Genomic DNA, 13,907 nt, shown 5'->3' with positions numbered 1-13,907 from the left:
GTATACCATTTGACCCCAGTTAGGTATAAAATACACATCTTCCCATGTCTGGGTGAATACAAAAGTCTGGAAGAAAAAAAGACCAAAATAGTAACCATGGATCTATCCAGTTGTTGATGTTTGGGGTGATTTTCATTGTCTTTTTGTTATCCTCATGCAGTGATTTTTAATCTTCCCGTTCCCACTGTCACTGGTCACAGTAATTTGTTATAACAGTCATTCCTTAGGGAGAGGGTGGTGGTTGCTGTTCAGTTGCCAAGTCGTGTGCAACTCTTTGCAACCAACCCCAAGCATGCAAGGCTTCCCTGTCCTTCATTGACTTCCATAGAATCCCACTCTCCCAGCAAGAGAGTTTTGTGTTTTGAAAAAGTACCCCAGGGAATGTTGATGGTGAATCATGTTAACTTTATTAGAACTTGTTGGTTTTTACCAACTCAATCAAAGTTTGGTTAACTTCTATTTTTAACCTTTTAAAATTTCTTTATAATTGAGCATGTCAGATTTGTCCAGTTTTAGCTAAAAAGCTCTGCAAGGAATATAATAGCACTGGGATCAGGAAGTAGATTTTTCTCAGAGTGTTATCAGAAGCCCAGTTGAACCAGAGTAACTTAGGGTACTTATTTAAGATGTCGAGTCCTAATCCACACATTAACTAAATTGGACTTTCTGGGGAGGCATGTTTCAGTCTTCAGTGTGTGTATAAATCAGACAGAGACTGTGTTAAAAATGAAAACTTTGATTCAGTAGGTCTAGGTGAGGATCTGAGATTCTGCAGGTTTCACAAGCTCACAAGTAAGGAACTCTGCTGACTGCGCTGAAGATTGGTGGTGGCGGTTTAGTCTCTAAGTCATGTCCAACTCTTGCAACCCCATGGACTGTAGCTTGCCAGGCTCCTCTGTCCATGGGATTCTCCAGGCAAGAATACTGGAGGAGGTTGCCATTTCCTTCTCCAGGGGATCATCCTGACCCAAGAATCAAACCCAGGTCTCCTGCATTGCAGGCAAGTTCTTTACCAAAGGGTAGGGCCCCCTAAAACACAGTGACAACTCAGTACAGCAGAACCATGCCTTGAATGGAGACAAAGCCAGCTGTGGGTTGTTCCACCTGCAGTGCAGGAGATTCAGGTTTTATCCCTGGGTCTGGAAGATCCCTGGAGGAGGGCATGGCAACCCATTCCAGTCTACTTGCCTGGAGAAGCCCATGGAGAGAGGAGCCTAGTAGGCTACAGTCCATGGAGTTGCAAAGATTTGGACATGACTGGGTGATGGAGCGTGCACACATGGGTTGTTTAAGATTTAACACTTGTGCCTAAAACACAGCATACAGCATCTGGGCCATATCAAGAAGGAAAGTGTTGCAGAATAAAGATTATGGAATATAATGTAATATGTATCAGGGGCTTTTAAGAGTGGCCATATCAGAAAACCAGACTCATTGTTGCTATAATATTCTAGATCATGACTGTGTGTTGAAATTCCAAGCACCATCAGTAAGACAGAGTTGTTTGCACTTTAATGATTGCTGCTTGGCTGCCTCCTGTCCACATGTTCTTTCTTTTCCCTTTTACGGATTTTACAGAGTCTGTGGCTGGTGTGATCACATTGTTCCATAGTCATGGAAATACGATCTCTTTTCTGATTCTGTGTGGTGATGAGTAAAAAGATTGTTTCTGCTGAGGGGTGAAAAGGTCTTCAAACTAGTTTGCTTTCTAGTAGACCATAAGGCCTAGAGAGACCCTGGGAAGATGCCTCGCATCTCCCTGAAGATGAAATTTCAGCAAATGTTTTGAAGGACGGCTTGAAGGTCAGGTTCGAGTGCTGCGAATTCTGAAAGTTTTCAAGGCATTTTATTTATATTTTAATTGGATCCTGTGATGGCTGTCAAAAAAAAGCTCTCTCTGGAAGGTATAAATTGAGTTCTTCGTGAACATGACCAAAGTCAGAGATCAGATTTTTTTGTGGCGTTGCTGTGCACATTTAGAGTTGTAATGAAAAATACTATGCTCACAGCCACTCTGCGATTTGCAGCATGTGGTTTTTTTTTTCCATTTATTTTTATTAGTTGGAGGCTAATTACTTTACAATATTGTAGTGGTTTTTGCCATACATTGACATGAATCAGCCATGGATTTACATGTGTTCCCCATCCCCCCTCCCACCCCACCTGATCCCTCTGGGTCTTCCCAGTGCACCAGCCCCAAGCACTTGTCTCATGCATCCAACGTGGGCTGGTGGTCTGTTTCACCCTTGATAGTATACTTGTTTCAATGCTGTTCTCTCAAAACATCCCACCCTCGCCTTCTCCCACAGAGTCCAAAAGTCTGTTCTGTACATCTGTGTCTCTTTTTCTGTTTTGCATATAGGGTTATCGTTACCATCTTTCTAAATTCCATATATATGCGTTAGTATACTGTATTGGTCTTTATCTTTCTGGCTTACTTCACTCTGTATAATGGGCTCCAGTTTTATCCATCTCATTAGAACTGATTCAAATGAATTCTTTTTAATGGCTGAGTAATATTCCATTGTGTATATGTACCACAGCTTCCTTATCCATTCGTCTGCTGATGGGCATCTAGGTTGCTTCCATGTCCTGGCTATTATAAACAGTGCTGCAATGAACATTGGGGTGCACGATTTGCAGCAAGTTATGAAATCTTGCTGTGCCTCTGTTTCCTTATCTGTAAGTGGGGATAATAACAGTATCTGCTTCATTGGGTGGTTGTGAAAATCAGGTCAGAGAGTGCTTGTAAAACTCCTACCATAGTGTTTGGCATACAATAAGAACTCAATACCCAAAAGCCATACCACTTCTATTGATATTGTTGAATTCATTTACATGGTAATGAAAACATTTCCCACTTAACTTATAAAAACACAGCCTTATTTTGTGTTCTAGTTTTGAGTTTATATTTTTCTGATGCTTTTTATCATGTTACATTACTTTACTTATGACCAAATAATTGGAATATCCTGTTTTATTTTTTTTAGGTATTTATGGTACCTAATTGAACAGTGGTAATGTTAAAACAGAGACAGTATCACCTCAACTTCTTTACTGAGCAAATAGTGATGACAGCCTTTGCAGAGATGAATCTATCTAGATGGGAAACTTATATGATGGGTCTTCTAAATATCAGAAATAAAAGCTTTCCCTTTTCCTTTAAAGTGATCCATTGGTCCCAAAGGCATCGAGGCCTGTCCCTCACAGTAGGTGGGCTTCTGTGTCACCCAGGGTATTGGTGCTATACTCACCCAGGCAGCATAGTCAAACAGTCGGCCATGGTGCCACCTGTATTCTGTTCCAGGGCCCAGACTCAGTCCTCACCTTCTAACTTCCTTTGGCTTATAAGAAAGCAAAGGGACAAAACGTTTCTGGTGGTAAAACCTAGGGCTCTTCAGAGATAACAGAGTGGGGATGAGAGGCAAGGAGTCTGAGATGCTGTCTTTTGCCCCCCACCCCTCCTCTTTCTTGCTCTTTGCCTCCACATTCCTTGTCCAGTGATCTCTGACCTAGAAGAGATGAGTCATCACCCTTATGGTCACACTGAGAGAAAAGCCATCTCTTAGACATTCTTCTCCTGGTGCGGCTCTAGGCAAGTGCTTCAAGTCATCCTGAAATCTTATTAGAAGAGAAATAGGGAGTTACAAAAATGGGGCTGATTATTATTAGCTCTGTCTATGTTCCTACCTTTCACTAGAGATTTAATTTTTCCCAGTTCTATTCTTTACTCTCAGCCCAAAGGTGTCTTTTGAACTTTGGGGATTTTTCCCACACAGTGAAAGCTTTGGCACAGTGGGGCTTATTTCTGTGGAGCTCAGCAACCCTTTGCGTTTTGTTAGTGATCAGTAGATGACTGAGAATTTTCTCTAAGGTAGTTAAGGAAATTTCAGAATCTCTTTTCTAATCTTTTTATTTGATTCCCTCTGGTGATTTAAAGCTGTCCTGTGTATGTTCATCTGGAGAAGGAAGAAGGGGGCAGGGGAGAGGAGGGGAGAAGAGAAAGGAGGAGGGAAGCAGAGAGATAGCCTCTTAAAACCCTTGTCATTCATCCCCACTTTGCCACAAGAAAGAGCCTTCAGATTATTAGGGAAGTTACACATGTACCATTTTCTCCAGATGAACTAAACCCCTAAGTATAGAAAGAATTTAAGACACTGTTATCTTTAATCTTCTAGTCCTACAACAAATGCCAGAACTGGCCTGGGTAATGTCATGGGAGCCACCCTGGAACAGAAACAGAATTTGTAAACCTGCCTTTAATAAATTGTGCTTACATTCTGCTATAGTAGTTACTCTTTGGAAGAAGTCTGGTAGTAAGTGTGCGGGATAATATTTACATTTACTTCACTGGGCTTACCTTTTCTTTTTTTCGATTGGAGTTCACTTGCTTTACAGTGTTGGATTAGTTTCTACTATATAGCAAAGTGAACCAGCTGCATATCTCTTTCTTGGGTTTCCTTCCCATTTAGGTAACCACTGAAAATTGAGCAGAGTTGTCTGTGCTATGTAGTAGGTTCTCATTAGTTATCTATTTTATACATAGGCTTTAGGGTCTTCCCTGGTGGATCAGTTGGTAAAGAGTCTGCCTGCAATGCGTGAGACCCAGATTCAGTCCCTGGGTTGGGAAGGTCCCCTGGAGGAGGAAGTGGCAACCCACTCCAGTATTCTTGCCTGGAGAATTCCAAGGACAGAGGAGCCGGATGGACCACAGTCCATGGGGTCACAGAGGGTCAGACATGACCAGGCAACCAACACTTATACATAGTGGTGTATATATGTCACTGTGCTTACTTTTAATGTTCTTTGGTAAAAATATTCAGTTGACTCTTGGGAAAACCTCATTTATGAAAACAGGTTATATATTAATACTGTTATCCCTGAGAAAAATATACTTAATAGAACATCGTAGGGCAGAGTTCCTTTTAAGAAGGTTTTTGCTTATCTGTGTGGCCAGTTCTTCTCCCAGGCTTCAGGGCCCTGTGTCCCCAGCCATCAGAAACATCCTGGGCCCCTGGGCCCCATGCAACCACATTTTATCCAGCCGTCCGCTTGCTTCGGGACCTGTTCCTTCTCTTTATTTTAGTTCATAAGATTATAAGAAGTAGGTTTTGGTGGATGAAACCTTGACTGATGGAAGAAAAGGTTTTAGGAAGTCATCTAAAGAGTGTATGAAAACATTCTTTGGGTGATGTTAATTGTGGTCGTAACTGCCCTTTGAGAGCCATGCCCCCCTGTTCATCCTCTGTGCTCCAGCCAGAATGCTGTACCTGATCCTCTGTTACAGTCTCCAAGACTTCAGTTTCAGCCAGAATGAAGTCTGCAGTCTTCACAGTGGTGTAAAGGGCCTGCAGAGTCTGCCTGCACCTCTAGCTTTATTTGGGGCACTGCCTTCCCGTGAGCTCTGCCCCTGGAATGAGGGTCACGTTCACACCTGTCCAGTCTCTAGGGCGCCGGCTCACAGTAACTCCTCCTGCGGGTCGTAGTGCAAGCAGCTCCTCAGAGATGTTCATGCATCTGTCTTTGGACAGCCCTCTGCTCCCCGCGGAGTCTTTAACCCATTCTGTCATTTTGTGTGTGTGATAATGAGCCACTTTCACTTTTTTTTTTTTTTTTTTGCATCTGGCCATCCAGTTTTCCCAACATTTTTTTTTATTGAGGAAACTGTTCTTTCCACACTGTCGATTCTTGGTTCCTTGGTCATATATTAATTGACCAAGTAAGTGTGAAGCATGGGACTGTATATCTCACCACTGTTCTTTCTAGTCTGTTTTTTTCTTTGTTCATTTGTTTTTCTTGTACATAGTGGAAATCATTTCATTTACATTTTTATATAAACTGTAAAATATACCAGGGAGTGGGTAGTGAACCTTCTCTTGCCACTTCAGTGAGACACCCTTACCAGTCCATACTGGTGTGTGTAAGGAAGGAGGATTCGTTGAATAATTTAGCAGAGCCACAGACTGCAGCACACAAAATTGTAAGTACTGATAGCTGCTGAGCACTTTAGGTCTAAATTCCTTGGCATACTTCCCGGTGAATTGCAATGAAGGTGGGCATGACCATCCACTGCTAAATTAAATGGTTCTTGGAAACCAAGTGCCTAAAATACTAATGAACCATCTGGCACTTCACGAGTTGTTAGATGACTAATTCTCTGAGTGGCTGTTTTCCAAATGTGTGGTCTCATCCCTTACTTTTAACCTCTATCCCTCCCACTTTCTTCATTTCTGAGCATCCTCCAGACACTGTGAATACCTTTCTCTCATATTCCCGAGCACCTTCCTTGTACTCACCGCCTTAAACACTCCCTCTTCCTCGTTTCCAGCACTTTGCTTTTAGCTTGGAAGGTTCCATCTTCTTTCCATCTCAGACTGAACAGTGTTTGCTCAGAGAGGACCTCCGTGATAAGAGGCCCTTGTACCGGGAAACCTGCGTCCTGTCCTCCCCCTCTGCGCCAAGACTCTACTTACCATTTGATGGCCTTCATTTAAAGAAACGGGGGCTGATAAACCTTCATAACGCCCTTAAAATGTGGTCGTGTAAATTTTGAGCTATTCCAGTCCAGAGATGATTTGTATAAGCTGTAATAAGAGAGGGGAACAAAAAAGTGATTGCTCTGTGGATTTGTTTAAAAAAAACAAAACAAAACACGTTCTCTCTGTCATGAGAAATGAAACGTGTGCCTACAACCCTGTAATATTTCTAGTCATAAGAGGCGGATCCTCTCAGAACCCCAGATGAGGAAAGGAAAGCTGGAATTGGTCGACTTTGCTGTCAGTCATTTGGGTGTAAAATGGCCGCCCCAGGGGCACCTGTGATCAGTTTGTCCCAAGATCTTGTCCATTAAGTAGCCTCTCTTCTCCCATCCATCCGAGGCTGTATTTTAGATGGGTATATGTGAGTGGCGGAGTGGATGAGGAAGGGGCTTCAGTGTTTAGACTTTTGCAAAAAAAAAAAATAGAAAAACTTCAAAGGCTGTAAGCTAAAAAAATCAGGGCAAATATTACGGGTGTGTTACTCAATTTTAAAAATTATTGTTAAAAATCATTGGAACATTATTGAAAAAGAACCCTTTTGACTGATGTCTGTTCCATGGTGTTCTACATCTTTACTCCCTGCCTTATAAAAATAGAGCTAATTAATTTAAGTCCTGGCAAAGAAAAGGGAGGATTCCCTGGTCTTGGGCCAAGAATCCCCTCCACTACCACCAACATTCTCTCACACTGCCCACTCCCAACCCAGCTACTCTCCCTGACATCATCTGGTGCTTTTCCGTGCTAGTTTTCATTAGAATTGGAAGTTGTAGGGTCCTAAATTCTATGTTTGAAATTTGCCTCTCCCATTAGATGCAGGCTCCGAGGGGGCCAGGTCCTTCTTGTTCTTATGCACTGTGTCTCCTCGGGACCTTGCCCAGGGCTTGGCATATGTGTGGCAATTAGATGTACATTGAAGAAGTAAATAAATGGATATGAATCCATTTTTAATATGTACATGGGCTTCTGACAAGATCTTCCCATTTGTTCAATAAACACTTACTGAATGCCTGTCACTAGGTTCAGCCCTGGAAATGCCACATGAATAAGACACGGTTGATGCCCTCCAGGACTTCAGAGGCCAGCAGAGGGAGAGACACACGTGTGTAAATGACTGCAGTTCTTTAGGGAAGAGTGGAATAGCAGCATGTAAATACGAGCTGTCAGAGTACCAGGGAGGAAGGGTTGAATTCACTCGGAACGTTTGAGTTTCTACCCGGCCAGTGGTATTTATGCTGAGCTTTGAACAGAGATCTTGCCTGGAGAATCCCATGGACAGAGGAGCCAGGCAGGCTACAGTCCTTGGGATCGCAGAGAGTCAGACACGCCTGAGCAACTAAAAAAATATTTTTTTTGGTAACAGAGAGGGGAGGTTAGACTGGCTAATTAGCAGGAAGAAGAGCATCCCAGGCTGGGCAGGGGGTCAGAGAGGTGAACAGGACAGCATGTTTGGGCAGTACTGTGTGTTTTAGGGGGTGGATTGTGAACACCGTGCTAAGGAGTTTGGATTTGATCTAAAAGGAGCCGGGGAACCTGCTTAAGCCCTGAAGCCCATAGCAGATGCTGAGTTCACTGGAGATGAGTTCATGCTTTGGTTAGAAAGTTAAACCATTCGCTGCAATTACAGGCATTCCCCCCCCCCCCCCCCCCCCCCATTAAAACAGCCTTAGAGTCCATAATGTATCTTTTATAGACAAATTTTAGAATTTCATAGAGCTATTTTGCTAGAAATTGGTAGCTGTTTTAAAATGTATTTTCTGGGTACTTTTTAATGCATTTTATGGTGAATTTTAGAAGCTTTTGAAACCCATTTATTAAAATTGTACCCAGGTAAATGTTATAAGATCTCTCCAGAACAAACTTCATGCATCCTCATGTGAACTGTGATGAAATATTTTGGAGTTTCCAGATGAGTGTAATACCTACGTCTTTCCCCCATGTTAAAGGTAATGCCTCTGTGTCAACGCCTCATTGAAACTGAACAAAATGCCTCTCTATTGCAGTTCCACGGCAGCCTTCAAATGACTTGTTTGAAATATTTGAAATTGAAAGAGGAGTCAGTGCAGATGATGAAGCAAAGGATGATCCAGGTAGATCCCTATATTCTTAGCCCTGTTACAGTGACACTATGTCCCTCTATTTCATTAAAATAACATTTTTTTTTAAAACTGGAGGATAATTGCTTTACAATGTTGTTTTAGTTTCTGCCTTACAACATGAATCAGCTTTAAGTAAAGCAGCTTTTAAATTGTAGATTGTTTGGTTACATCTGAGAAAATGGTACATTTTTTTTTTTTTTACCACTTGGTTTCCCCTGTAGTTAGATCAGTTGAGCAAAAACAGTGAATCATCATTATCTTCTTTTAAAAAAATCTTGAAGCAGCATTAAGCTGAGGAGGAAGTCATATTTTATAAATGATGAGGTAACAAGGTCATAATTTGGCAGCAATGGTGTGTTCTATTTTTACAGCTGAGCACTGATGCACAATTGTGCTGAGAAAGGATTCATGTGATTTCCTTTTGATCTCATGGACAGACCTTCTGGTGGGCTATTTAAATGTGGACAGGAGAGAACACTTGGACAGATACTTCTGGTTCACAAGACTTTTGTTGTTAGCCCTTGGGTTTGTGGTCTACTCATCTTTCTGGTAATTTCCTTGCAGGTGTTCTGATCCACAGTTGTAATTTTGACCATGGGCTTTGTGGATGGATCCGGGAAAAAGACAGTGACGTGCACTGGGAACCAGTGAGGGATCCAGCAGGTAAAACTGTCTAACCCTAGTACACATTTCAGTTGGATCCTATCTGAGGACCTCAGTTCCGCTAATCAAGGATACTGTAACATAGCTCTGTGTTTACTTAATAGAAAAGAAAGTGTATCCAGCATTCATCTTCCATTTTTTTAAGGTGAACTGAATTTGTTAGCTAGCAATTAGAATTATAAGTAGACAAGTAATTCATTAAAAGGCCAGCTCATTTCTCTCAAAACAGCTTGGCGTAAATATAAAACATGTAGGCTCATTCTAAAATATAAAGCTATGTGTAGTGCCCCCTTCCCAAGTATAAAAATAATATCATGGTACAGCAGCCATCATATAGTCCCTGGTTGTTTTCTTGATTATGTCTTTAAGGTAATAGTAGAAGGAAACAGTGGAAATTTCTGTGAAGTTGTGAATCTCTCTCACAATCTAATTTTCAGTCTAATTTGGATGCTGGAGAAATTAGTTATAAATTACCACCACTTACGCCACAAGAGAATGTTATTGGAAAGGTAGATGTAAATGTAGACCCTTGGAAAATTAAGACTTTTAAATTACACATGTCTTACGAATCTGAAGTTTCAGAAATTATATGTTTTGTCGTCTTGTTTCAGGAAACAAAGCTGCATATTGTTGTTGGTTTTCCCCCTTCCCTTTAGTAGTTAATCTTTTATGGGCGAGTCAAACTTAATGGAAGGGTGAGAAGTTTGGTTTCTTTTTTTTCCTTTTTATGCTCCTAATTCTAGACTCAGGAATGAAAGATGCAAATCATGGGGGGGGGGGGGGAAGGTACTTGCTTTAAAAGCCTAGTTCCTCAGTACTATCCCAGCGATAGCGAGCGAGCATAGAACATGTAAAGGTTAGCTTGAGGGTACGCTGTATTAAAACCAGCTCTTCGCAGTGGTCAGTGTGCACACAAATCTGCAGGAGGCCTTGTTACAATGTAGGTCTTCATGCATTTCTCACACTTCCTGGGGATACTTTTCAGGTTCATCCCTCATGTACATTTTGAGTAGAAAGTTATTAAACGTTTGGGGCAAAAATATATTCAATAGATCCCCTAAGACTGAAATGTTAGAGATATTTAAAAAAAGAAATTTGAGGTAAGCTTTTAAAAAATTCCCTGGTGGTTCAGATGGTAAAGAATCTGCCTGCAATGTGGGAGACCCGGGTTGTCCCTGGATTGGGAAGGTTGCCTGGAGAGGGGAATGGCAACCCACTTCAGTATTCCTGCCTGGGGAATTCCATGGACAGACAAGCCTGGTGGGCTACCGTCCATGGGGTCACACAGAGTCAGACACGACCGAACGACTAACACTTTCACTTTAAAAATAAGTACCCAATAAATTCAGAGGGGTTTTTAGATTTAACTGTAAAATGATTTTTAGTCTCACATACACACACATACCAGTGCACTCTCTCTCATTCTCATTAATTGAAGGTTAGCTCTGAGACAGATGACATCATTATTAATGTCAGAGATAACTGTGAATAAGGGAGAAATCAACATGTATTTGATATCTACTATAGTCCTGACTCATTCATCATCTCAGTTTTATTTAATCCTCTTATCTACCCTGTGGAAGTAATGTTTTTATTTCACAAAGGCCCAGAGGTTACATCAGTTTCCTAAGGCTACAGAGCTAAAGAACAGACTTCTCATCCAGGCCTCTCTGTCCTGCCCGTGCAGCCACCTCAACAGTTCAGTGCCCACAACCCCTGCCGTATTATTGAGAATTTCCCCATCCAGCCTGGCCTCCCTGTCCTGGGATTGTGTGCATGATCTGATTAGCACGTCTCAGGCCTGGAGATTTGAGTGACCACTGACCCGGGGTAGTGTGCTACAGAAGGAAGGATCTTTAGTGACCTGATGTGATAAAATGGTGAATAATGCTCATGATCATAATGAAGAACTGTTTTAAGTAAGGTACACTGGGGAGAGTAATTCACACTCAACTCAGAATTCATTGCACTTGTCTGTAAACAGTCTGTGTAAAATATTTGACTTTTTGGAATTTAAATACTGTCTTTTAGAACCAATTTAGTACTTTTCAACAGCTTTAATTATTCATCACATATGTAAATGTTTAAATTTGCTGTGACCTGCCCCACCCCCTCCAAATCTACTTGCCCTCCAAGAGAAAAATGAAAAGAGGATTGGCAGTTAGAATGGTAGAAAAAGGTCTGAAATGGTCCTTTGGCTGTGATAATACAGAACAAGTGGAAAGGAATGGTGGTTGCCTGGGTAATTAGATAGCTTCTGCTCATTGGCTCTGGCCCCTCAAAGATGCTTTCCTGGGGTTGCCCCAGGTTTCTGCCAACAACTTGGATGAACTGGATGTTGAAGGCATACTAACCAATCTGTGGATAACTTAAAGCCAAGGGAGAAAGCAACTGTGTGTGCTGACACAAACAGCCTCCAAAGATTAGATCAGTGGGCCACACTTAAGAGACAGCATCTCCTGGGGATGAATCCATAGTGTAGCTCTTGAACCACCCACACGGCTGTGGGAGTGGAAGGATGTGACTTAGAGTTTTAATGGATAAAATCAATGTGAGTGAACCCTGTGTCACTGCTGCCGGAAAGTTGGGTCATTTCCATAGAAATAGGTATTTTTTTCTAGAATGGAAAATACACTTTGGCTTTACCAGAGAAGAGAGGTAATTGTCGGTGACTTGGAAGAGTATGACCTTGATGGAAAGGTATCTCAAAGCTTATAGAAAAACAAGTGAGAAACCCAGGAACCCAGAATGTTTAGTCTGGAAGTAGAAATAATGGAACAGGGTAGCTTTTCAGTACATGACCGGCAACATCTATCTCAGTTGTTCTGTGACCGCAAGGGGATAAGAACTTGGATCAGTAGGTAAAAACTTACAGGGGGGCTGACTTTTGCTCACTGTCAGAACTTGCCCATAGTCAGAGCTGTCTAAAGAGAGATCAGGGGGCTGTCAGTGGAGACCATGGACTGGGCGACACTTGACAAGGTGTTGTTTTGAGAATTGGACAAGGGTTGGATTAGAGCCCTGGAGCCTCTGAACCAGAATGGAACATCCTAGGTCATCCAAGATCAGAGAGCAGAGTTCAATCTTGGAAAATGGATGGGAAGACCAAAGATGACAGAGTTAGAAGAGGTGGTTAGAAGACCAAAGATGATACAGCTTATATGTCAGGGCATAATTGCAGGTGGGTTTTTTTAGCACCTATTGGGAAATTCTAACCATATACAGATTCTAACACACTCAGATGATAAATACTATTGAAGCTTACTTTCTGAGCCTACTTTTTTTCTAGGAAGTCCAGGTGAGGTTGTGCATATATCACATGCTAAGGCCAGAAAAAGACTATAAGCAATTTAATCAATCACTTTTGTGTATTATTCTAATTCCCAAACTGTTTGCTTCTTTCTATCTAGATTATACCATTTGTAAGGGAACATGTTTGGATTTCTGCAGTTATGACTGATTTTTATGTTGTGTATTTCTTATGCAAGATCCAGATTTACAAATATTCTTAGATACTAATATCTCTAAGACAAACCTTGATTAAACAAACTTACAACTTTCAGAAATAGCTGCAAAATACGTGCATTTATTATCTGCCTTCCCAGTGCTCATTAGATTTTATTATCACATTTAGTCTTGAACTTAATTGTGACTTAGTGAAATTAATCCATCCTCTAGGGAGTGTGTGCTCCTGACAGATGTGATGTTGTGCTATAGACTTGTAGCTGTGACCCTGAATACACGTTCTTCTCCTCTAGTATCAAGGCTAAACTTGGGACCCTTTTCCTGGAACCCTAATCTCTGGGGATCAAGTTAAGGGCAGCTGACTCAGCCTGCTACTGAGAGCTAGAGGGAATTCATTTAGGTATAAAATTATATGCTGGCATGTATGTACAAGTATGTCTACTGTAGCATTAAGAAACATTATTTTGAAATACATGAAAACAGGAAAAGAAAAGCTCCCTCCCTAACCCTGGCTCCCAGATGCAGCCAGTTTCTTGGTTACCTTTCTAGAGAGACATTTTTCCACACCACAGCCCCTCTTCTGTACCTTACTTCTTCCACTTAACGATGTTATCTTAAGAGTTAACATGAGTGTGGACTTTGAAGCCAGAAAGCCTGGGCTGTAACCTGGCACCACCACTTACTAGCTTTGATCTTGAGCAAGTTAAGTCACTTCAGTAGTGTCTGCTAAACATATGTAAAGCATTTAAAGCAGTCCCTGGCCCAGAGTTACCATTAGAATAGTATTGGCTGTTGCTGCGGAAGAGTGTTCTGTGTCAGCACATACAGGGTACCCTCACTCTTGTTAGTGGTGGTTACTCCATTACGCCTTAAACGGATTTAAGCGGCCGTCCACTGAGGGACGTTTCAGCTGTTTCCAGGTCAGACAATGCTGTAGTAAGTAACCTTGTACAGATATCATTTCCTATCTGTTTGAAATTAAAATTTTATCACCTGTATATCTGGCATCTATTATTGACCAAAACCACCTTTAGATACTGTGATGCCTTAAATTGAATCCATGAAAAATAATGTAATTTTATATTTAAACCAGTATTTTGGAATCAGAAGTGAAAATATTTAATAGGGTAGTTTGTTTGGAATG

At 41.5% G+C, this 13,907-nt stretch overlaps 1 protein-coding gene across 4 annotated transcripts in view; it reads left to right on the top strand.

Moving 5' to 3' along the window:
- The window catches only part of NPNT (nephronectin), a 75,969-nt gene that overhangs the window by 55,666 nt on the left and 6,396 nt on the right, over positions 1 to 13,907 (top strand). For all 4 annotated transcript variants that reach the window (XM_020901203.2, XM_070452253.1, XM_020901204.2 and 1 more), the window contains 2 exons: positions 8,540 to 8,626; positions 9,200 to 9,298. In XM_020901203.2, the coding sequence (XP_020756862.2) occupies positions 8,540 to 8,626; positions 9,200 to 9,298 (186 nt within the window). The remainder of the gene's footprint in view (positions 1 to 8,539; positions 8,627 to 9,199; positions 9,299 to 13,907) is intronic.

Source organism: Odocoileus virginianus, chromosome 21, assembly GCF_023699985.2.
Source record: "Odocoileus virginianus isolate 20LAN1187 ecotype Illinois chromosome 21, Ovbor_1.2, whole genome shotgun sequence".
NCBI classification, from domain to species: Eukaryota; Metazoa; Chordata; class Mammalia; order Artiodactyla; family Cervidae; genus Odocoileus; species Odocoileus virginianus.
The sequence above is the reverse complement of the archived record's forward strand: the minus strand, read 5'-3'. Positions and strand labels throughout refer to the sequence as shown.